The sequence below is a fragment of the Sorex araneus genome, chromosome 4 (genome assembly GCF_027595985.1).
Source record: "Sorex araneus isolate mSorAra2 chromosome 4, mSorAra2.pri, whole genome shotgun sequence".
Taxonomy (NCBI): Eukaryota; Metazoa; Chordata; class Mammalia; order Eulipotyphla; family Soricidae; genus Sorex; species Sorex araneus.
In genome coordinates, this window is record NC_073305.1 from 151767320 (window position 1) to 151793265 (window position 25946).

The 25946-nt window shown below is 42.6% G+C and overlaps 1 protein-coding gene across 4 annotated transcripts in view; it reads left to right on the top strand.

Moving 5' to 3' along the window:
- Positions 1–25946, top strand: part of NCOA7 (nuclear receptor coactivator 7) — a 175377-nt gene that overhangs the window by 67574 nt on the left and 81857 nt on the right. For all 4 annotated transcript variants that reach the window (XM_055134537.1, XM_055134535.1, XM_055134538.1 and 1 more), the window contains one exon: positions 7427–7638. In XM_055134537.1, coding sequence (XP_054990512.1) covers positions 7427–7638 — 212 coding nt within the window. The remainder of the gene's footprint in view (positions 1–7426; positions 7639–25946) is intronic.

The window sequence follows — 25946 nt, forward strand, 5'->3', positions numbered from 1 at the left end:
TTTCAAAGTGAAATAGGAAAAAAATACTGGAATGCTCTCAGGGTCAGTTTATTTTTGAAATCTTCTATTTTAATAGTATTAGTGGCTCCAAATAGTCGAGCTGGGTTTCAGTTTTGTTCCATTGGTTTTTGTTTTTATTTTTTTTTTTTTTTTGTGTGTGGGAGGCGGGGTTGTTTTAACATCCTTTTGTGTATGAATAGTGTTCTGTCTTGGCCTCTGGACTTTCCCAGGACCAGGAGCTTTGCAGTGGAAGGAAAATGTCATACACAAGGGAACACGGGGAAGTACAGACCTTGGGAAGGTTTAGTTTGGATTTAGAAGATTTTTTTAAACTTCAAAACAGTTTTAGCACATTTCCTATTCTCAGCCAAATATAAACTCTCAGAGCTAGACAGGACCTTGAAAATCACATTAGCCTCTTGCTTTTGTTTGCCTTAGAAGCTGAGGAGTTTACCACGTTTCCAAAGGTCTCAGCTGATTAGAAAGAGAGAGCCAGACCCAGAACCAAGCCAGGATCTTTCCTTCCGGGGGTTGTGGGGTCGGGGGTGATCTGATTGAAGATCACTAGCTTGCCAGAGTGTTGGACCCCAAGGAGTACGGAGAGTTCTCAAGTCCAGTGAGTTTTATTTTAAATTCAAGCGATTCAGTTAAACTTGTCCTTAAAGAAAATCTTGGAGAGAGGCTGTATGAGGCTGAGTGTACCTCAAACCTGGCTTTATAATTACTGTTTTATCAGACCCTGTGGCCTTGGGAAAGGGCTCTAAATTTTTCGGCCTTTGTTTTGTAATCTGTATCTTGGAGATGAGGCAGCCTAGCCATTTTTTTTTCTTTTGTGAATAGGATAATATTTACAAAGTACGTAGTGGATACCTGCTGCCTCACTGGTATTGCAGGTCATAGTAAACTCTTTTGAACTTTTCATAACAGTCTCTCTTACTCTCTCTCTCCTTCCTTCCCTCACTCTATCTCTCCCTCCTTCCTTCCCCCCTCTATCTCTCCCTTTTTCTCCCTCCCCCTCTTCTCTCTCTCTCTCTCTCTCTCTCTCTCTCTCTCTCTCTCTCTCTCTCTCTCTCTCTCCCTCCTCTCCCCCCTCTCTTTCTCCCAGGCATGTGCTCTCCTGGCTCTCATAAAACTTCGTGAAAAGGGGGCAGAGAGATAGTATAGTGGGTAAGACACTTTCATAAGATAAGGCCTAACTGGGTTCATTCCCTGGCACGCTATATGGCCCCATGAGCACCAGTAAGTTTTGACTAGCTATTGTACATAATATAAAATCCAAATGTACAAAAGAAGGCGTATTGAAAATATTGTTCTTGCCCTTCAGCTACTTACTTCTTTCTTCTACTGGAATTTGACTTTACCAATTTTTGGTAAAATTCTTGTGGACTCATTCTATGTACATATTCGGTTAGTTAAATATTAGAGGATTCTTATTTTCACTTTTCCTTCAATAGGAAGGATAGGACTGGCCATGAGTCTGCAATCATTGATTAGAGTTCTATACTGGTGTTCATGATGCATGCATTTTCATGAGTCTCTTGAGCTCTTGAAATGAAATATGATTCTTAAAACCCAAGAACTGAGTTAAATTTTTTAATTTAATTTTATTTAATGTTAATAACCACAGGGGGCTGGCTAGAGGCTATAGTATTGGACAGTGTCATGCTAGGTACTTACATCTTTTGTTTTTGCTGTACGTGGGATTGAACGTAGTTCTTCATGTGTGCAAACCATGTGCTCTACCCTTTGCCCTATTTATGATACTTTCTAACATAAATGCTTACGAACCAAATTCATGAAATTAAGGGAACAGTCGTGTAGAACCACTAATTGAATAGCACATAAATCTGTACATTTTAAATGACATAAGACTAAGCTATTTTCTTTTGAAATTATCTAAATGAAACAGGAGTTTATTTTAGAGAACATGTTGCTAATCAGAGGAGTCTGTGATAAAGCATGACCAGGAAAGCAGATTTCATCCGAATCAGAAACTGGATTTACTTATCCATCCGTTCACTTAAGCAATATTTACTGGGGCTGGAGAAAGCAAGGAAGCAATGCAAGCGTCTTTATTGGTAAAGCCAATCCATCTTCTATCTCTGGTACCCCTCCAGTCCCCGGAGTCCCTCCAGGAGTGACCCTGAGCATTGTGCCAGGAATAAGCCCTGAGAACCTTCCAGAGTGTCCTCAAATCCCAAAAAGATGTTTAGTGAGAGCTGAGGAGAGAGCACAAGGTGCTGGGGTGCACGCAGCATTGCATCCACAGACCCACATAGCCAGCAGGCGTCACCAGCTATGACCCTGGTGGCCCCAAGCATGGATTCATCAGGCCCACACATTCAGCCAAGTGTTACAGAAGTGTCCCTGGGCCTCCTGAGCCTGATGGGGAGTGGGAGTGGGGGGAAAGGATGTTTGTTTTGTTAATGTGTACCATGCGTGGGCCCTGATGCTACCGCATAAAGAAACTACCTAGATCCATGGCCTCATGAAGCTTTCGTTCAGTTCCTGGAAGTCTCCTCACATCATAGGCCTGTTTGAACTGCATGCCCTGTATGTCAACAGGAAACAGAGGAGACCTCTGCAGAGACAAAGGAAGGAACCAGTCAGGAGTCTAACTTGGACTATTGTCAGTATTCTTTCCTTTCACTGTATCACTATCATCCTGTTGCTCATCGATTTGCTCAAGCAGGCACCAGTAACGTCTCCATTGTGAGACTTGTTGTTACTGTTTTTGGCATATTGAATACGCCACGGGTAGCTTGCCAGGCTCTGCCATGCAGGCGGGATACTCTCGGTAGTTTGCCGGACTCTCCAAGAGGGGTGGAGCAATCGAACCTGGGTCGACCGCGTGCAAGGCAAACGCACTACTGTGCTATCGCTCTAGCCCATTGCAGTAATTTCTCCTTTAGTTTTTAGAACCTAGCACAAGTGTTAGATATATGTGATCGATAACTATTGAATAAACAGATGAATTACTGGATATTTCACCTTGATTTGAAAATCTTTTTCCATGAATTACTTCCCCCTTGGCCTCTATTTGTACTTGGACTGATTAGAGAATGAGCTAATCATTTTCTTCACTGTTGGTATTAAATTGAAATGAAACAGACTTTTTGATTCTTTAAGATGTTGCGGAGTGAAACGGTTTTTATTAGCTACTAAAATACTTTCTGTGGTGGTCTCATCATAGTGCTCTGGCAGCTCTGGGTTAGTGTGCTAGTGGGGAAAGCATGCATATATTACAAGTCAAAGAAAATTTAATGTTAAAAACCTACAGGATTTGGGGCTGGAGCCATAGCACTGTGGGGAGGGCGTTTGCCTTGCACTCAGCTGACCCAAGTTCAGTTCCCCCTCTCCCCCCAGCACCTCCAGGAGTAATTCCCAAGTGCAGAGCCAGGAGTAACCCCTGTGTATCTCCGGGTGTTATCCAGAAAGAAAAAAATAAATTAATTAAACCAAAAATTAAAAAAACAAGATTCCAAAATAGCCCTTTCATATTTCTTGATGGGACGGTACAGATGAAGTCATAGCCATGACTCACATTGCCTCATTCTTCTGCCTTTGGGAAGGTCTGAATATGTAATTATCACTCTCTCCTTTTACAATATCTTCCCAAACGGTAATTGCTACTTGGTATTAGGATCTCATGGAAAAGTTTTTTTTTTTTTTAACTTGTTCGCTTTTCCAAAATGTTGTAGTATGAAGATGTATTATTTTCACCATAGGAAATTAAATTATATTGTAAAAACTATTGAAACCATTATATAAAGGATGATGTATTTAAAAAAAACTAGCATATTGAATACAATTTTGGAAATTTAAATAAAATTGGCTGTTTCGTTTTTTTTTGTTGTTTTTTTTTTAATAGTCCAGTTAGATGATAAAAGCCTAAAATGATTCAGCAGGAATAGAGGCCAAGGGGGAAGAGGTCAATTTGAGAATGAAACATTATCATTATTAAATTTGGGGCCACACTCAGTGATGCTCAGGGCTTACTTCTGGCTCTGCACTCAGAGATCACTTCTGCTGGCACTCAGGGGGACAATGTGGGGTTCTGTGAACCAAAAGCACCTACCTACTGTCTCTAGTCCTGAGAATATTATTTTAAACAAAGATAAATGTGGGATCAACAAAAGTATTATTTTTTAACTTGAATTTTTAGCAATTAAATGTTAAATATCTAATTTTCAATCATTCATCTATTTTAGATGACTTTCCAAGTATAATTTAATCTTCAGTATAAACAAGTGTACATAAGTGAAGTCATTAAAAATGCTGAAAAGAAATCGTGGTAGTTTATTCTCTTATTTGACCTTTTGTCTCTGGTTTTGCAAAATTTATTGTTAAATCCCTGTTGTGAAAGATGGCTCATCAGAATAGGTAGGAGTTGAATAGCAAGAGAAGGCCTAAAAGATTAAAAATCCCTAAACAGGAATGCTTGAAGAGCATTCACAAAATCATCAGATTGGTATTTTTCCCCCCTTAGAGAAAGTGCTTTTAAAAAAGATATTTTCATTCTTTGAAGAGAGGATTTTACAGTGAGTTTCTAAAACTCACATCTAATTTCTAGTTATAAGATCAGAATGTGCCAGTCATATTGATAACTGCCAGAGAAGTAAATTCTTGTGGGAACTCTGGTCAAAATAAAATAATCTATGTGATGGATAAAACTAGTGGTAGTGGTATTAAAGTATATTCTGTCTATGTTAAACAAGTGTTCTATCATCATTTTCTGTCTTTTTTTCTGAAATAATTCTAGTTGCTTGTTTGTGTTGACAGCCATTATGTAAGAAGGGATGATCAGTAAAACAATGTAGTACATTTTGTCATTTCTGAGTATAAAAATCACTCTGAGATGTCCCCAAACAGTGGCACTGTTCAGCAAAGTTATGTGCCCTAGATATGAATGCATTTAATTATTATGGGACAATGAAATAGAGACCTTTACATTATTAAGTGGAAAACAACCAAAAGATTAAGAAGCAACATGCATATAAAAAGCTTTGACTCCTTATCACTCTTGGAAGGAATACATTTTGGAATGGGTAATAAAGTTCATAAATATTTCAGGTGTACTGGCTCATGCCTCTCTCCCTCGTCGGCAAGATATGAAGCAGTCCCCTGGAACAGTCCTGACTCTTACCTTTTGCTTCCACCTCTCACCCCTGACACTATGGTTCATAGAACCTCTGTTCTTCTGTCAGAATTCAAGAATTTGACCCAATTTTGTCAGTTTATTGTGTGTGTGTGTTTTTTAATATTCCACAGCTTGAAATTATCTGATAGTTTGTCTCTTCCGTCTTGACGTTTCATATAGCATAATTTCAACTGCCATTCATGTTGTTGCAAAAGACAAGATCTTTCTTTCTTTCTTTCTTTCTTTCTTTCTTTCTTTCTTTCTTTCTTTCTTTCTTTCTTTCTTTCTTTCTTTCTTTCTTTCTTTCTTTCTTTCTTTATTCCTTCCTTCCTTTATTTTTTTTTTAGTTTCAGGGTATTCTGTTGTGCATACCTGAAGCACAACATATTCTTTACCCAGTCATGTGCTTAAAAACACTTAGGCTGTTGACCTGTCTTGGTATTTTTAAGTGGTGTTGCAGTAAATACTTAGATGCGGATACCTTTGGGACATCTACTCTTCTTGACTACCAGAAAATCTGAAGGTAGAAAGTAAAAATGTATTTACTAAATACTCCTTTGTTAGAGTCTCCAGTTCTGTTTGGCATTGTGGTTTTGTAACAATCCAACATAAAAAGATAATAGCACGGAGTGAGAAGGAATGTGGTCATTTATTAACAATTCTCCTTCTCTTATGCCATAAACTCATTTCTTAAACAAAAAATAATATCTAATACCTAAGTGAAATGTGTTAAAAAAACAAGTACCAGATGATCTCTCAAACATGTATATAAAGAAGCAGAAGCAAGGAAATAGGCAATGACCTATGAAAACAAGCTCTCAGACTCTTTCAATAGAACTGGGGTTGCTAGCAAGGGTGGGGTGTAGGCAGAGGGGATGAGGGAGAGAGTGGATGGGTGAGAATGGATCTGTGGACCATGGTAGACAGATGCTTGAACAGCGGTGGTGGTGTGGTGCTGTAACGCTGCATGCCTAAAGCATAAATATAAATAAACACTATCATCAACCATCTTATCAACAAACAGCAGCAAAAGAAAATCTTAAGAATTTGCTCAGTGCTCAGTGACCACCAGCATAGGTAAAATATTTTGTTAAAATAGGGAACATTTATCTCAAAAGCTATCTCACTTATTTTACCATGCTTAGTTTTCATGTCATTATCTGATTAGTAGGAATTCTACTCTTGCTATATGATCAAGGAATACTTTCTGCTTGTATGTGTTATATGTTGATATATTATCTCAGTTGATGTCTTATTATATTTATGTATTTTATTAGTTATGTCATACTTATCCCCAAACACTTATCCATTGTCCACCATCAAATCATATCGATGTTTAAGAGAACAAAAATTGAAATGTATACAGACTGTGCTTGGATACACAGGGTTCTAAGTTTTTGTTTATTTATTTTGGACCACAGTGAGCAGTGCTCAGGGCTTATTTCTGGCTCTGCATTCAGGGATTACGATAGCAGGCTCAGGGGGCTATATGGTAGCCAGGGATCAAACCCGGGTCAGCTGTATGCAGGGCAAGAACCTTAAAGCTATACTGTCCAGGCCCCAAAACATTCTTCAGAAAGACTAGCAAGTTCAGAGTGACATATCAGTTACTTAGAGTGATGCATCATTTGGAAAAACATCTTAATTACTGAATTTTAGAGAATTATGGTAAATCTCGTACATCTTTACTCAGGAGTAAACAACTAAAATTATCAAATACATTACCCAACATACCAGATAGTTCTTTTTCATCATAAATTATATATTTATAGTCATGGTATTCTCAATTTCAGAAAATGAAGCTCTTTCTTCAGTAGTAAGAACTACATATAAATAAAGGGAAAGTATTCTTATACTTTGTTCAGACCTTGCCAAGCCTTTAAATATGAGCCAGTTATATTTTTAAAAATGTGCTTGTCTCCCAGGCCAGAGGTAGTCTAGAAGCACTTCTTAAAAGTGTAGTATCTCAAACATGGCATTATATAGTAGGGCCATTGTGTGTGATGATTAAAGTGACCTAGCATTTAATAACTTTTAGAATAATATGGATCTTCTTCAGTCAAGAAAAATTCTCAGTAATTTTCAGAGACATACATCTGAAACAATTAAGGCACTGACACAATTAGAAAGTTTTAAGTAACTAGAAGAGATACAGGAAAATATATCATTAATAATACAAAGTATTTTTCTGTGTAGTAGTTTCTCAAAATCTAACAGCATACAATTTAATATAATTCCTGGCAAATAATTTCTCCAATGTCTTCCTTCCCCTAAACTTTTTCCTAGATTGAAAAAGAAAAAGCAAGCCAAGCAAAATGCGGAGATGGCCTCGGCGACAAAGACTCACACGGGGAAGGAAGACGCTAATGCAGCCTTTTTAGAACAAGACAAGTGCAACATTGCTGTGGAAGAGGAGTATATAGCTGATGAGAAAAAGAAGAAGAAAAGCCAGCTAAAGGAAATCAGGCGAACAGAACTAAAAAGATATTATAGCATGGGTGAGTATTGTTGGAAATACTGCAGTATTTTCCTATTTTTTATGTGTAATAATTTTTTGTGTGTAATAATTGTTAAAATACTCTAGCATTTCATAATATATTGCACAGTGTCAGAGGGCCTTACTTTATAGACGTGATCTTAACATTTAAAAAAATGATAATGAAATAAGGTGCGTATATCTTGTTTAATTTCCTGTTCCAAGCATCTAGAAGTCAGCCTCCCAAAGTGGGTGATACCACCTGTGGAAGGTGCAAGGTGCTGGACCTAAGCAGGGGCAATGTTAACCAATGGTGCAGTTGGAGAGTGCTTTTTGTTTGTTCATGTAAAGAAGGTAGTTTTCTAGAGGAAACAGTGATTTTTTTTTTTTGCTTTTCCAGTCACACCCAGCGATGCTCAGGGGTTACTCCTGGTGATGCTTGAGGGACCATATGGGATTCCGGGGATTGAACCTGGGTCAGCCACATGCAAAGCAAATGCCCTACCTGCTGTAATATTGCTCTGGCCCCCAGAGTGATTTTTTTAAGGGTGGCAATAAACTAGATAAGTTTGGGAACCTTTTATCTGGAATACTTATCCTAACTAGTGTCCAATGAATGGACACATTTTCTATATGAGATATTTGTGTGTGTGTGTGTGTGTGTGTGTGTGTGTAAAAGATTGGGAAATCCCAGCAGAGCTCAATGTCTACACCCAGCTGTGTGCTCAGGGATCAGTCCTGGTGCGGCTCAGGGAATCATCTGAAGTGCCGAGGACCAAGCCAGGGACAGCTGTGAGCAAAGCAAGCACGTAACCTATTACAATCTCTCGCTGTGGAGTTTTTTTTGTTGTTGTTTTTTGGGAAGTGGGTCACACCCGGCGGTGCTCAGCAGTTACTCCTGGTTCGGCACTCAGGAATTACTCCTGGCGGTGCTCAGGGGACCATATGGGATGCTGGGGATCAAACTCGGGTCAGCTGCATGCAAAGCAAATGCCCAACCTGTTGTGCTATCGCTCCAGCCCCAACTGTAGAGATTTTTATTGTTAAATTTGTGTAGATATGGCCATCGAAGTGTTGATAGATATGCCTGCATGTTTTGGCACTAGCTAAGCAGTGGAATATGGAGGGGACAACAAAGCTTAGATTTTTGGGGTATCGCCTTCTTCTTTCCTCTGTTGCTGTTGCTATGTTTGAGGTTGCACACTTGGTTTTTGAGCTGTCCGGGAGCCACACTCTTGCATCAGCACCAGGAATCACACAGCAGTGCCCTCGGATCACACTTGATGATTTGGGCCTGTGTCAGGGACTGGCAGGTGCCCTACTCTGGAGCTACATGCCCAGACCCCAAGTGTGTTTTGTTTTTTTCTCTAATGTCATGGGAGTGTGGGGTAAGGAGATTTGGGCTAGACTGATGGAAGTGCTAACCCTAGTTTACTTGGAGCTTTTCTCTCTGCTCACTATGCCTATCCCATGGCTGTCTTATAGGCATGTTAAAAAGAATACAGTGGGAGCTGGAGCGAGGACAGAGGCAAAGACATTTGCCTGATGTGGCCAACACTGGCTGGTTCCCTGCCGTGCTTTTGGTCCCCTAAGCACTATCAGGAGTGACCCCCGAGCACAGAGTTAGGAGTAGCCCCTGAGCACCACTGGGTGTAGCACCCTTCTCCCCTTCTCGCCCCAACCAAAACCAACAACAAAAAAGAGAATGCAGAGAAAGGGAACCAGAAGTCAAAATTTTATGACACACAGGTTACAGTTTGTGTGAGGTTGCCAGGCTAGAGAAAAGACCAAGTATGGGGGTCAGCAGTGTCTCTGATAATGAATTATTCTTGAAGGTCCTGAAACAAGCTCAATTACTAAACAGTACCATTTCATTCATCAAGCCTGCTCGGATCAGCACTGGGCCTCTTCCACCCAGATCACCCATTTTCCAATAGCTAGGCGGTCACACCCAGAAACTGCCCCCAGAGTCATGTAATCCCATCAATGACAACATCCAGAGACTATAAAACCAAGCTCCCGACATCTTATAGCCTATTTCTCCCTCTTGGAGAACCTGGCAAGCTTCAGAGAGTTTCCTGCCCACATGGGAGAGCCTCGCAAACTCCCCATATTCATAGCCAAAACCAGTGACAATGCTGGGTCTCATTCCCCTGACCCTGAAAGAGCCTCCACTGCGGTACCATTGGGAAGGACGAGTAAAGAGAGGCTTCTAAAATCTCAGGGCTAGGACGAATGGAGATGTTACTGAAACCACTCGAGAAAAATTGACAATCTATGGGATGGTGATGATGATGATGATGATCGTTTCATTATAATGTTGATAAGGAGAAGAAAATTATAACTGCTTAAAATCTCAGGTTCCAAGAATCTAGCCATGAATTTAAATGAGAATTTACTGCATATGAATCTGGTCTTGTTGCAGAGCCTTGACCCAGAAAGCCCCTAAGTAGGTCCCAAAAATTCCTAGAGGTAGATCTTATACCCATGTTTATTTATTTTGTCTAAATCTTTTACAGAGTCATAATTCATGTGATAACAAAAAATGTGCATATGAAAATTTCCAGCACTTCCTGAATTTACATTAAAAGAGTTTCCTTGTGAGGAAATCATGGTAAATACTTTGGGTTCAGATGACTTCCCTGTCCCACATTCTTAATATGATTTTAAAAATAAGTTTGGAACACTTTCCCACCTCCGGTCAATATACCGGTTTCACTTTACCCTGCCTTTTGGGGCCTTATTGTGGGTTCGAACTCATGTTCAATATAACTTCTAGGATTGGTTATCAGAGGAAATGGAATGCCACTGGGGTGTGAACAGGGTTTTTAAATCCAACTCCGGGGTAATCATGTGGGAAGGTTTCGCCACCACACCAACAAACTTCCCTTCTTCGTCAGCTGGTTGACTCACATTACTTACCCAGAGAGAGCAGCAGATGTCACGTGTCTGCTTCAGTCTTCCAAGACCACCCCCTACTTCAGGTACCAGTTGTAAGCTCAGGTAACTGCCCGTGCTTCTGTTCCACTGAGCTTCCCACAGCTCCCTCGTCAGCTTCTACGAGTTTGAGAGAATCACTCACAAAGACTCAAGAAACCTGCCTACTCAATAGTTCATCCATTAATTACAGAGCATGGTAAAAGATACAAATCAACAGCCAGATGAATAAATACATTGGACGGTATTATAAACAAAGATGCTTCCGTCCTGTTCAGCTTGAAGCGCGAGGCGCGTGACAGCAGTGGAATCTTTCTGGTTCTCCAACATGGAAGCTTAAGAAACCCTTTATTTGGCGTTTCTGGAGTTTCATCACAAAGGCATGATCGATTGTAGCTGTGGCACTAGCCGTTGGCAGTTGAGCTCCGCTGCTAGCCCCCTTCCTCAGATATTTTCCAAGTCACGTAACTGAAGTCACCACTGCCATTCTTCACACTCAGGAGTGTCTGAGGCTTTGGAGACCTGTGAGTCAAAAGCTGGAGCTAGCAGCCTCATCAATGAGGAATCTGCTTCAGTCGTTTCTTTGTACTTCTTATAAATCACAAGTATCACATAGTAGGAATAAGTGCTGACCTTTGTTCCAACAGCAAACGATGAGTGTTCTGTAGCTGAAAGCATGTGGCTCCCAGCAGTTTTAGAGGCCGATGTGATCCAGTCATATGTTACATAGCTTAGTCAATGTTTTAATCTCAAACATCCAGTATTTTGTAAAAAGTCATAAATGTCAACTTATTAGAAGAGACTTCTGTGTGATTACTAAACTTCCTCTTGAAATTTTTTTTTCCTCTTGAAATTTAGACTCGAGCATTTCCCCTCACTTCCAAAAGCCTGAAGAGCAAAGAGGAAGAGGATAATTACATTTCACATCTTTTTAGGACATATTTAGATACTGAACTTTTTTTTGTATGTTTGTTTTTTGGGTCACACCTGGCAATGCACAGGGGTTACTCCTGGCTCTGCACTCAGGGATTACTCCTGGCTGTGCTCAGGGGATCATATAGGATGCTGGGAATCGAACCTGGGTGGGCCACATGCAAGGCAAACACTCTACCTGCTGTGCTATCGCTCAGCCTCAGATGCTGAATATTTGAGGATAGGCATACCCTGAGATACTCTGGGCCTACTCCTGGCTCTGTTGTTTAGGGATCACTCTTGGTGATGCTCTGGAGACCGTGTGTGGTACCAGGGATCAAACCGGGGTCAGCTACCTTCAAGGCAAGAGCCGGAAACTCTTGTACTATCATTCTGGCCTTCATCCTTTCTTTAGTTTCTGCAGCTTAAGAAACATTAAGTGTTTTTAAAATGGAATTTTTTTTTAATGTAGGGTTTTCCTGAAGGAGGTTCATCAAGTCCTTTCCATTAGGATTTCTTTGTGTTCTGGGTCATAGTACCTGAGACTATTCATATAGCTTTTCTGTTTGTTTGTTTTTGGACCACACCCAGCAGTACTCAGGGGTTACTCCTGGCTCTGCACTCAGAAATTATTCCTGACGGTGCTCAGGGCAACATATTGGATGCTAATGCCCTACCAGTGCACTGTACTATTGCTCAGGCCCCCATACAGCTTTTTAATGCAGGACATCTGATGCATATGTAGGAACACGAGATTGAAGTGGTACCATTTTTTTTTCCTGACTCACTAGCCTTGGGCCTCACAAAATCAGCTTAGTGTTCATTTCTTACAGGAAGCTCTTCCTGTCGCAGTGTAGGTTCAGTTTCCCTTCTGCATTGTCACCAAGGGTTTATTTGTTTTTCTAGAAGCTGTCATTATGTGGATCCTCTGGGTTTTTTTTGTTTGTTTGTTTTGCTTTTTGGGTCACACCCAGAGATGCTCAGGGGTTACTCCTGGCTTTGCACTCAGGAATTACTCCTGGCAGTGCTTGGGGGACCATATGGGATGCCGGGGATCGAACCCGGGTCGGCCGCGTGCAAGGCAAACGCCCTACCCGCTGTGCTATCGCTCCAGCCCCATGGATCCTCTGTATTATTTTAAAATTAGTGCTGCAAGAATAACCTGCAATGTTACAGGTGTTCTTTAAGTGGGCCATTTGTGGATGAGTGGATGTATGGATGGAAGAGTATTCTTCATTTGAATTTCACGAAAACTCTAATTTGAATTTCATGAAAATACTGTATATACATGGTAGTGTAACGTTAGGGCAGTGTCATCTCTTGATAGCCTGGAGAGATAGTAGAGTGGCTAAGGCACTTGCCTTGCACGTGGCCAACCTGGTACCTGATATGGTCACCAGTGCCCACCCAGGAGTGATCATCTAGGCAGAGTCAGGAATAAGCCCAGAGCATGAGTAGGTATGTCTCAACAACAACAACAACAACAAAAAGAACTATGCTATGATTATATCTGATACGAATTAGTAAAGATGCTAGCATCATCCTTTTGAAAATGTCAGTAATAACATCTGGCTTGTAGGTTTGGGACTTTGGAGAGTCCAGAGTAGGTGAGTTCACTAAGTGGTTCACTGAATGGCAGGGTTTCTTGTTACTTGTCATACCTGAATCTGGTGACAATTCTGGTATTAAACATTTTCTTGGCCTAATGGGACTGACCTGGCATAGCCCATTTCAAGAGGTTACCACTAGGTGGAGCATCAGACCACAGTCTAGTAATTGTGCTTTGGGTAGAGGCTTGGGCCCTATCCTGTATAGTCTGAGGTTTGCCGGTAATGCGTGTGATGCATTAACTATGCTTTAACTTGAAAAATCCAAGGGCTGTGGGTGGAAGTGAACCTGAAGACAGGCTGTGTTGGTTAGAGTCTGGTACAGATGAGAAAGGACACCCTTGAGGAGAGAAGTTTTCGTGTAAAGTCTCCATTGTTTGGTAAGCCAAGTAGTGTGTGAGGGAAATAAGAGCAATACTAAGAATTGACAGGCTAGAAAAATGCAAGAAGAAGGAAGCAAAAGAGCATGTGTTTGGAGATTGGAAATTGCTCCGTACAGGTGTAAATGCATATGTACAAACTACTTGATCTAGAGAACACACCGAATGAGAGCAGTTTTAAAAGTTTTAAAATGAGAAGACTAAAAATTTTTTTTTTTTTTTTTTGCTTTTTGGGTCACACCCAGCGATGCTCAGGGGTCACTCCTGGCTCTGCCCTCAGGAATTACCCCTGGCCGTGCTCAGGGCACGATATGGGATGCTGGTAATCGAACCCAGGTCAGCCGAGTGCAAGGCAAACGCCCTACCCACTGTGCTATCACTCCAGCCCCAAGACTAAAAATTTTATAGAAATGTGTTAACAATTTTTTTTCTTAGGGTGCGGAAATTGGAAAGGAGTATTCATTTTGTTTTCTGCATAAGAGATATATATGTAGTATTTTAATGTAATCATACAATCAATTAACTACATAGACTTTGCAAAGAGAACTTAAGACAAATGAAAAATGTTGTCAACAATATAAAAGAAAATAGTTTCTGTTCTGCACCTATAATTTGCCTACCTACCCAACCTAAGCAGCATATTTTCCAAGAATTGTTTCGTGCCCCATGTAAGCCGTGGGTAATAGTTTGTTGCTATGACCAACACTTAGAAGAACACAGCAGTTCAGGAACTGATTAAAGATGTATGAACAGTTGAGCCACTATAATCGTTCTATTGTAACAAAATGATGCCAATTCTAGAATGTTATATTTTGTTTTGAGATGAAAATAGGAGAGGGGAAATGGAGTAATAACATTGAGGCAGATGGCATCCGATCAATCCATCCAGCACCTAGAACAACATCTGGCACACAGGAAACAATCAAAATAAAAGCTTCTCGAATACGTGAACTCAACCCTTTTGTACTTTCATTTGCATTTTCTGGCATAGAGGGCCCCACTTTCACTTACTGTATTTCAAAATTGTTTGAAGAGAAAATAGCATGGGGAGAATAGCGTAGAGGTTAAGTACTTGTCTGGCTTGCACTGCCAACCCTGGTTCAATCTCTGGCACTGTGTGGCCCCCTGAGCACCACTGGGAGCAGCCTGTGAGCACAGAGCCAGAAGTAGTAGCCTCTCTCATGCCCAGCCTCTGCCAAGAGTGACCCCAAAATAAAACAAAATCAGAAAAGAATGTAGGACCTGAGAAATAGTACAGTGGTTAGAGTCCATGCCTTTATGTGGACAACCCTGGGTTGATTCCTGGAACCACACAGTCTTTCAAGCATTCCTGGGCTCATACCTGAAGACAAGCCCCTCCCCCCCAACACACACATCTCTTATCCACCAGGTGTGGCCCAGGTAATCCCCAGCATCATAGGGCTCTCTGAATAGTAAAATTAAAAATTTAAAGATAATTTGGGAAATTATTTTGTCAGCAAAAAAGCAAATATATTTATATGTATATATATATATATATATATATATACACAGTTTTAAGATTTTTGCAGTCACATGTTTATTTGGAGTGAAACTCTCCAGCGTACAGAATATATTTAGTGTTATAATAGAAAGTCTTATTCTCTATAATAATTATTTCAAACTGTTGTTTGAAATCAAGCTTATCCTCCTGAATAAAAAAAAAAAAGTTATCCGAAATGATCAGTGAAATTTTTTACTACTTCTTTGTTGAACGCTTCTGAATTTTACTAAAATATGAAAGTAACCTCGGGCTGAGTTATCGTTCATGATGGTCAGCAGCCCTGATACTTGCTTGCATAGCTCACTTTTTTCTTAGGGACTTTTGCCCATCCTATTTCTCATTTGTTTTTATTTCATGTCAGTTCAGAAAGTCCCAGTTATGTTATTTTGATAGATTATTTTCTAACCATGAAAGTAGGTCAAGCCACAAGCATGTAGTGGCACAGATTCTGAAGTGCTTTATGGTTAAGTACATTTTGGCACTTAAATAATGCAAGAGGCTGGAGAGATAGTTCAGGAGTGAAGGCAGTGGCCTTGCACACCGCCAACCCTGGTTCATTCCCCAGGACTGTATATGATTCTCCCAAATACTGCCACAAGTCATCGCTGAACACAGAGCCAGGAGTAAACCCTAACCACTGATGGATATTGCCCAAAAGCAAAAAAAAAAAATACCCTGCAAAATTGGGGTCCAGACGAATAGTGTAATTGTTAGGGCATTTGCTTTGCATATGGCCAACTCAGGTTTAATCCCCGGCACCCAATATGGTCCCCTGAACACTCAGTAATTCCTGAGTGCAGAGATGTAATCTCTGAGCATTGCCAGCTGTGGCTCCCAAATTAAGAAATAAATATATATTTTTTTAATTAAAGAGACTTTCATATGGAAAAAAGTAATGCTGTGAATCTAATAATTTTGATCAAGTAGAGTATATAAATAGGGATGAGTTGGGTTTTAAATAAATGGAAAAATTTTAGGCTATCTATAGGTAGATCTGTAAAAAAATAACTTCCCATGCTGAAGGGTGTGTGCTCGAGGGCTCTGCAGGCGGCTCTGTCTCACCGCCTGTGTTCCGTGCTCTTGAGCCGCTGTGTATGGGCTGGATTGGGATGGCTGTTGGTTGGTCAAGGACAGGCGAAGGAAGAACAAGGACCAAGCTGGTTGCTGATTAGTTACCGTTTATTCAATCTTTCGTCTCTCTCAACTCAGCCCTCTTCCTTCCTAGCTCCTCATTCCTCCATCCCCGCTCACTGGATTCTGCTTCCTCTTCACTAGTCTCCCCCCCCCACTTGTCTCTCTCCACCTTGCCTTCTAGGCTACACACAATCTGGTAGCAAAATCAATGTAAGAAAGCCCTTCCTGACTACCTACAGGCAAAATACCTCTAAAGGTGTTTTTCTCTTTTCCTCAGCCCAAAAACTTCAATCAACATCTCAATACTAGTTATTTTTGTATGGACACAGTAAGAGATACATTGAGGTTTGTAGGGCAGCTCTTCTGGCAACATCTTTGCCATAGACTTAGACTCTAGCGCTCAGGCCAGATTAGTCTTTCCTATCCCTAGCAGGGTCCTAGTCTCGTCGTTGCTTTTGGATCATGACAGCATTTGTCCATGACCAAGCTCTTAACATATAGTTAAGCATTAGGCACTTTGGCCAGGCCCATCTCAATGCCAGGGCAGCACATAACTCACCGCTTGCCCTGGGTCCGTCCCGTCCCTTGTTGGGACCCTGCTTTTGGGGGTGCTAGGAAGTAAGGTCAGCTGAGGCTTAGGTCAAGAGAACAGATGCCCAGGAGGAAAATTTCATGTAGAGTCAAATGACTCCCAGGTTACAAAAGCATAGCATTTGCTACAGTCTTCCTGTGCCCATACAAAAGGACTTGGGCTCTGAATAAACTATGCAAAGGACTCAAGGAGAAGAGAGAAACAATATATATAAGTCAACAGAACACAAAGAAAGAAGTTACAAATAAACACAGAGGAATGGGAGCACTGTGATGGGAGTAACCCTATAAACCTAAACTACCTGGGGCTATGTTATCCTACACAGAAGCTATGTTATCCTACATAGACCTGTGCTTCTTGGAACTATCAAGGAAGTCTAGCCTATATTTAAATAAAATCATGCCACAAAACCTCAGGGAGTGAGCAAGTAAACCTTTGTGCCCCAGAATGCAGAGCAGTGTCAGGAGAAGAGGCCGAGAGGGGAGGCCTGAGGAGTCTAAGAATCAGAGGTGGTTTGGGTGAGGTGCAAATGATGTGGACAGAGGCAGTAACAACACATTCTACGATAAGAAGAATGCGTTTAAGAGCCGACTCACGTGAGTTTAGAAATCACAGTGTAGGGGCTGGAGCGATAGCACAGCGGGTAGGGCGTTTGCCTTGCACGCGGCCGGCCCGGGTTCGATTCCCAGCATCCCATATGGTCCCCCAGCACCGCCAGGAGTAATTCCTGAATGTAGAGCCAGGAGTAAGCCTTGTGCATCGCTGGTTGTGACCCAAAAAGCAAAAAAAAAAAAAAAAAGAAAGAAAGAAATCACAGTGTAGTTAGGAATATTAGAAGTGGAAGTGGAAAACTAGAGGCGGAACTTCTCTGTGACCCATTCTAAGAACTGGGCAAAGAGGAATAAAGTTTTGACCAGAACAGAGCAGAAGGGTCACACAGATCTGGTCGCTTGGGTAAGAGTAGAGCAGCGTCACAGAGACAATTAGTAAATTTCTATATGGAACCTCAACAGAACGTCCCTGTCACGGATTATAATACCGAGTGTAATGTGTTTTAGCACCCACTCTGTATGTTAGATGAGAATATTGCTCTATGGAATTGGTGTGTCCTGTACCCATCCTACATGAGTCTGTGCGCACTGCTTTTGGGGCCGGACCCATTTTGGCATTGGTCAGGTCGAGTCTGCAGGCATAAATAATACTTAGCTCTCCCTCTGATCTCTCTTTCTCTACCTCTGCCACCCTGGGACCAGCTGGGGAACTCTAGGCCTGTTAAGAGTCAGCTGTGAGCTTTGCTCCTTGCAGGAAAGTCAGGCCTAGACCTTACCCAGGCCTTTTGGGTCCATCGCCTTTGCCTCTCAGAAAAGGATTTCAGGAGGTGGGGCTGGAGCAATAGCACATCAGGTAGGGAGTTTGCCTTGCACGCGGCCGACCTGGGTTAGATTCCCAGCATCCCATATGGTCCACTGAGCACTGCCAGGAGTAATTCCTATGTATCGCCGGGTGTGACCCAAAAAGCAAAAAAGTAAAAGAACTTCAGGATGAGATGAACAGTTTTATTTGGAAGTTTTGAGGTATCATTTAGGAGTTTTGCAGGGGGCTGGAGAGAGAGAGAGAGAGAGAGAGAGAGAGAGAGAGAGAGAGAGAGAGAAGGAAAGTGCCTGCCACAGAGAAAGGATGGGGGGAGGGGTAGTGTATCTGTATCTGTATTGCAAACCACAATGCCAACGAGGGGGGAGAGAGAGAGAGAGAGAGAGAGAGAGAGAGAAAGAGAGAGACAGAGACAGAGACAGAGAGACAGAGACAGAGAGAGACAGAGAGACAGAGAGAGACAGAGACAGAGAGAGAGGAGAGGGGAGACAGGCTTATATAGAGTTCTCCCAGCCTTCCTTCCCCTATGGGACTTTCTACCTAGGTAAGAATCCATTGCTCTGATGGTTTCCAAGGGTGGAATGGAAGCACTTGATGGTCTTCTTTGATGTTCCTTTCCTGGCCTTTGTTCCTGCTGGAACTTCTTTGGAGCATCTTCTCTGAGTCTTTGCTGACCCCAGGCCTTAGTTCCTGTGCTCACGGGATGGGCTTTCAGCAGCCTTAGGGCTAGTTAGTTTTATCTCTTCCTAAGAACTCATTGCCATGGGGAGGCCTTTCCTGTCTCCCTGCCTGCCTGCTTCAATACCAACAACAATCTTCCCAGACTGCGGTGTGTCACTGTGATGGAGCACATGCCGTCCATTGCCTGAGGCCCTGGGTTTAATCTTTGCCAGGAGCAAAAGGGGAGAAAGGGTACAAAGAGTCGGGCACAGATACTTCAGTGGCAGTGAACTCTGGAGAGGATGTAAGTCTTCTTCAGAGTTTTGAAGTGAAAGTTGTTTTCCAAGCTTAAAGACAACATTTTTGGAAACACAAGTTCTCAGAAAACATAACATTTGTCCTATCTGTAGCACTGTAGCACTGTCGTCCTGTTGTTCATCGATTTGCTCGATCGGGCACCAGTAACATCTCCTTTGTAAGACTTGTGGTTACTGCTTTCGGCATATTGAATATGCCACGGGTAGCTTGCCAGGCTCTACCGTGCGGGCAGGATACTCTCAGTAGCTTGCCGGCCTCTCCGAGAGGGATGGAGGAATCGAACCCGGTTGGCTGCGTGCAAAGCAAGCACCCTACCCACTGTGTTATCGCTCCAGTCGTATTTGTATTGAAACAAATTTACTAAGAGGGAGAAGCATTGTTTCTGAGAGACATGTCAAAATCTAGTGAATGAAATTCACAAAATCTGTGAGTGAAAAATTTTGAAAAGTTATTTTCTATTGGTGGTGAGCATCATAGCTAACAGAACATAAAAGTAAGCAAACCTAACCATTGTAGTTATAGTTAAAAGCATGACTGTAAAATTGTTTCATAAGTTTTCTACAGCTATGCTAAGATATAAATGTATATAACATTGTGTGAGTGTAAGGTATTCAGTGTATTGATATATATTGGTGTATACATTGCAAAATGATTACCACCATACCTTGAGCTTACACCTCTAATCAAGTCACGTAATTAACCTTCATTTCTTGTTGCAAGAACATTTATGCTCTACCTGTTAACAAAGTAGATTGTCACCTACTCTTACTATATAATTCAAGAATATAACGCAATATTACTAGCTACAACCTCCATGAGTACATAATTAGATCCTCAAAATACGTTCATCTGATAACTGGAAGTTTGGAGTCTTGTGCCAGCATCTCTCCGTTTCTCCTATCTGTCCCCCTGCCCTTGCTTATCTGGCCATGATTGCGTTGCATTTTACTGAAGGGGCATTCATTCCTTTTCCTTGCACAACTCCAGTGCTCTCGATAACACACACAGTCTCATAATTTGTTCTTGTTTTTGTTGGACCAAAAAGTATATTCACTGAACCAAGCAGCTTGTCCTTGAAAAAACCTATTGTATTACATGAGGGAGCGGTGTGTCGTCCTCATGTAAGTGTAATGACCTGCGTAATGTAAATCCCACTCCCTAACTACTCTGTCATATTACATCACATTTATATGAATAAAACTCTCTCTAAGGGAAATGCTCAATGGTTTGGACTGAAAGAAGTATAACCTATTAGAGTTTGGTCAGTGATTTTTCAACTTAATGGATTGTGAGAAATCAAATTAGAAGTGACCGAAGGAGCACACAGGGGAAGTAAATAATAGCTTGATGGTGCGAGTGTAATCACATCTTTGGGGAAAGTAGTTTGGCCTTTCTTTGTTTTACTTTGAGGCTTACATATGGTGGTCCTGGGAGCTGCTCTGGGGGCTATGTGCTTCAGAGGTAATTTTGGGGTATCTAGCATGCAAAGTATGCGCTCTCTCACAGGTCCCCCCGGATTGGCTATTATAATAAAGAGTCTTAACCTTTTGCATACTCTTTGACAAAACAATTGTGCTGAAATTCTCCCTCTTAGGGAATAATCTGAGCATATTGGATTGGGTTATAATAACTATTGTTTTGTTTAAAATAGAAGTAAAATAAAAATAACAGAAATAACATAAAATAGATTATGTGTGCTATTTTTAAGTGTTGTAAAAAAACATGAGAAATGACATGGGAAATCTTCATAAAGTACTAGGACTTTAGAAAAGCAGGTTGATGGTAGAATTTTACAAAAAAATACATTAACACCCCCCCTCCAAATGGGGAGAAGAAATGAACAGAAACTTCCTCAAAGAAGAAATTCAAATGGCCAAAAGGCTCGTGAAAAAATGCTCTTCAGCACTAATCATCAGGGAGATGCAAATCAACACGACAGTGAGATGTCATCTCACACCACAGAGACTGGCACAATCCAAAAGAAAAGGAGCAACCAGAGCTGGTGCGGGGGAGAGTTAGAGGCCGGGAGAGAAGGAGACACGCCTTCATTGTTAGTAGGAATGGCAACTTTCAAGCCTTTTTAGAAAACTATATGGACATTCCTCAAAACACTAGAAACTGAGATCTCATTTGACCAGCAATACCACTTCTGGGAATATACCCTTGGGGTCCCAAAACACCATCTGCACTCCTATGTTCTTTGCAGCACTATTCACAATAGCCAGAATCTGGAAACCACCTGAGTTTCCGAGGACAGATGAATGGATAAAGAAACTATGGTACATCGACACAGTGGAATACTACGCAGCTGTTAGGAAAAAATGAAGTCATGAAATTTGCTTGTAAATGGATGGGCATGGAAAGTATCATGCTGAGTGAAATGAGTGAGTGAGAAGAAGAGGGACAGATATAGAATAACTGCATTCATTTGTGGGATATAAAAAATAGTATAAGACTAATGTCCAAGGCCAGGGAAAACCAGGGCTAAGAGGACTGGTCAGTGGCTGGAATCTACCACAAGTGTGTGTGTGGGGGGGGGGGCAGAAGGTAAGTAAGATAGAGAAGGGACCAGTATGACAATAATAGTTGGAAATGATTATGCTGGACAAGAACTGAGTGTTAAAAGTAGGTAAAGTATCTATCTGTATTCCAAACCTTTCAGTATCTGTATTGCAAACCACAATGCCCAAGAGAGAGTGGGGGGATGGGGCTGAGAGGGAGAGAGAGGGGGAGGGAGGGAGAAGGGAGGTGCTTGCCATAGAGGTAGGCTGAGGGTGATGGGAGGGAACCTAGAGCACTGGTGCTGGGAAATGTACACAGGAGGAGGGATGGGTGTTGGAACACTGTATGACTGAAACCTAATGTTGTACAGCTTTGTAAGGATCTATCTCACAGTGATTCAATAAAAAAAACAAATAGTTAAAATAACGAAAGCAGATTAGTAATAGCATATCAATTATGGCTTTCTGGTTTCACGGACTCCTTCCTATCAGTATCTCACTGGGCCAGAGAGAGTGCAGGAGGTTAGGTAGATCTTGAGGAATGACTTAAACTGGGAAGCAGGGCGTGCAGTGCATAGGAGATCACTGTATCACTGTTATCCCATTCATTGATTTGCTTGAGCGGGCGCCAGTAACATCTCCATTCGTTCCTGTTGCATGCTAGTGTAGCCCGATGGCATCTTGGGGCCTCTTTCAGGATCAGAGGAATGAGGACTGTCGTCGTTACTGTTCTTGGTATATCTTGGGATACGCCATGGATAGCTTGCCAGGTGGGACACTCTCGATAGCTTGCCGGGCTCTCTGAGAGGGACGGAGGCTTCTGGGGCAGTCTCTGATTGCTTTTCCAGGTGTTCCCAGTCTACCGAATGTAAGTTTTTGGTCGACTGACGTGTTATAACGATCTCCACACTGACAACCACGCACCTACCTGCATCTCTGGGCAGCACCTGGGACATGGTTGATCTTGAGGTTGGTGGAGTGTGCCCGGAGGTTGCTGAGCAGCTGGCAGAGCAGCACAGGAGATACCTACCCAGTATAGATCCTCTCATTCCCCTTGCCTCACGTGACTCCCCAGCCTTCTCTCCCCCAACCTTCAAAAATTTATAGGAATGAAATTTCCTGTTCACCAATTTTGAACAGGACTTTGCAAATGGCTGGGACTTTTCTGAGTACATTTCCATTATAGGTATATGTGTCAGAACGTTTTATTATTTTTGACTGGTTCTATGGGGATTGGTTCTTTTGAGGGTGGGCGGGACTTCCCAAGCTGCTCAGGCATCCCAGGGGGACCAGTGATACCATAATCGGCCAACTAGGCAGGACTTTTCAATCCCTCAGCCAGTAACGTGGTCTTTCTTAGGGTTAGCAGAGCTGGGAGGCCAGTAAGGACTCCCTAGCCAGTGCTGCTCAGTGCTTCCAGGGCTAACGCGGCTGTGCTAACGGTCGTGTTCTACTCTGAGGATCAAAACGGGTACCTCGCATCTGCAAAGTGTGTGCTCAGCCTTTTGAACGCTCTTTCTGACTTTGGATAGGTTCTTGAATAGATATTTCATCTGCTAATAATGAAATTTCCATTTATCTCTCTCTTTCTCCCTCCCTCTCTCTGTCTCTCTGTTTCTTTCTCTCTTGCTCGCTCTCAAGCACTCTCCCCACTCTCTCATGCATGCTCTCTCTATCTCTCTCTCTCTTGTATTTAAAACTCGTTTGCCTGTTGTTTTGACTGGATTATTTAGGAACAGAGTTGAGCATACACTGTTCTATGAGGAATTTATTTTAGCTTTATTATCCGCCAGGGGGATCGCACCCTGTGACTTGAAGGGGGCGTGGGGCTGTTTGTGGTGGTGGTAGTGGTGAAGGCCTATGGTGCCGGAGATCAAGGCCCCAGGGATTGGCACATGCTCTATCATTTGAGCCACATTTCTCTCCCGTGAAGAATTCCTGAATTAGGGGCCCGAGAGATGTAACAGGGCTTAAGCCACATGCCTTACCTGCCGCCGATGTCAGTTAGCTCCCAAGCACCACATGGGCCCCTGAGCAGAGCTGGGTGGAGCCCCGGGGGCCGCCGAACACTGCAGAGTGTTTCAGGTAATCCACACCACAGGGCCTGATGGCACCGACTCCTTCCTTGGGTTTGCACACTGGACCGCCGGCCTGGGTGGCTGAGTCTTACCCAGAAGTGTTGTTGGGGGTCTCTGCGTGCTGCTTGCAGACCTTTACCCCAATCTTGCATATATCTTGCTTAGTATTTTGCTTTGGCCTTGGGACTGGGGTATGCCTCCCAAATGGTGCTCAGGAAGTCTGTGGGCCGCTCCTGGTGGCTCTTCGCTGGCCAGCCTTAGGCTGCAGTGCTGCCTGCGACCTTCCAGGATTGTGCTTCAGCAGACCTCAGGCCCCCCCCCCCCCACCCCCGGGACTCTCAGAGTGTTGTGGTTTTGTTTTCTTTTGTTTTGTTTTATTTTGTGCCATACCAGTGCTCAGGGCTTACTCCTGCCTCTGCACTCAGGAACCACATCTGGTAGGGTTCGGGAGTAGAGCCAGGTGGGCTGTGTGCGAGGCAGGTACCCTACCCACCTTGCTATCACCTCTGGATCCTCGTGTTTGCTTTGGTTCCCGACATGAGGGTTCATCTTAGAGCCCACAAGGTAAGCTTTAGGGTGGCTTAGAACAGAGCCTCATTCCTAGAGAGACTGCAGATGGCCAGAGGGGGACAGAGCCCATCCATGTCCAACAGTTGCCTTGAAGCACCGAGAAAGTTTCCTTAATGAATGGCCAGGGATTTCCTTCTCCTTTTGTGCTTTCCAAGCTGACTGCATTTGGCTCAGTGTTTCGGCCTCATCTCTCTTACTGGGTTTATTTTTATTACCATAAATACTTGTGGTTTAGCTTCCTGTATCACTTTAGGTTAGCCTCTTCGTTGTAATTGAGTGAAATGGAATATTTTATGTTCAGAAGCCCTACAAGCTTTGCCAGAATGACTCTTAGGCTTGTCTCTCACAGAATATCAAGGGTAAAAGGAAGGCGCGGGTCTTGTGCCATGCCTCTGGTTTCCCTCCCACCCACATGTTGGGGATGGGCCTGGGCACCCTCTGCCTTTGTCCCTGTAAACAGGGACTAGGTGAGGAGGGGGCCTAGGCACTCCCTACCTTAGTTCCTGTAAACAGGAATGAGTATGGAGAAACGTGGCATGAGGGCGAGTCATCCCCTGACAGCCAACCTTGACAGGCGGCCGAAGGGCTACCATGCTCTGGCGGCCAGCCTGGAAAGGGGGGTCGAAGGGCCACCATGCTCTGGCGACCTGCCTCATGAGAAAAGTTGAAGGGCCACCATGCTCTGGCAGCTGGACTCAAGAGCGGGCTGAAGGGAGGATTGGCTCGCACCTGCCATGGCCATGCTCAAGGCCACATCTGCTTTCCCATGTTTCTCAAGGCTGAGAGAAGGAACCAAAAAACAAGTAATATTGGCAAAAATAAAGTTGCTTGCACCACTTGATTAATAATGTTTATGCCACTTATGTAACCTGCTGATCATTGCTAAAATAAAACTATATAAACCCACTTGGATTTCAATAAGCTTGCTGTATGCCGTATATTGTATGCAGTCCTCCCTAGCCCACTCAACTCTCATTCCCTCTCTCCGGCCGAGGTTCAAGTTGGCCGCGCGGGCCTCGGCACCCACATCTCGGAAGTTTCTGGAAGTTTTGTGGTGTAAATTTTGTGTTTGCAGGGGTGGAGGTTTAGTGCTCACTGTGTTTAGGTAATTAGCCAACCTCTGCAGACCTGAAAGCTATATCTTGAAGTCATTCAGTTTTACTTTGAATAGAGAAATTGCTTTCAAAATATACCCAATAAGGTTCCGTTGTTTTTTTCACAAGCATATTTCTTATGATTAACAAAATGTAACTAGAAATTCTTTGTTGTATTAAGACAGTCACTCCTAATCTCAGTTTTCTAACATTGGTTTTCATTTCAAAATTTTGTTCATATGTGGTAGAGAACATGCCAGACTTCCCTGAGGCCATAGACTTGAACCCCAGCACTGCAAGATAAATAAAATTATTATAGTGGCTGTTGAATTTTATCAAATTATAGGCTTCCTGGTCATGTAGCTATATCACTGTCATTGTTCATAGATTTGCTCGAGTGAGCACCAGTAACGTCTCCATTGTGAGACTTGTTACTGTTTTTGGCATATCGAATATGCCACGGGTAGCTTGCCAGGCTCTGCTGTGCGGGCAGGATACTCTTGGTAGCTTGCTGGGCTCTCCCAGAGGGAGGAGTAATCGAACCTGGGTTGGCTGTGTGCAAGGCAAACACCCTATCCGCTGTGCTATCACTCCAGTCCAGTTCCAGACTCATAAACACCTTATTCATCATTTTATTGTATCTTACGAAGAACA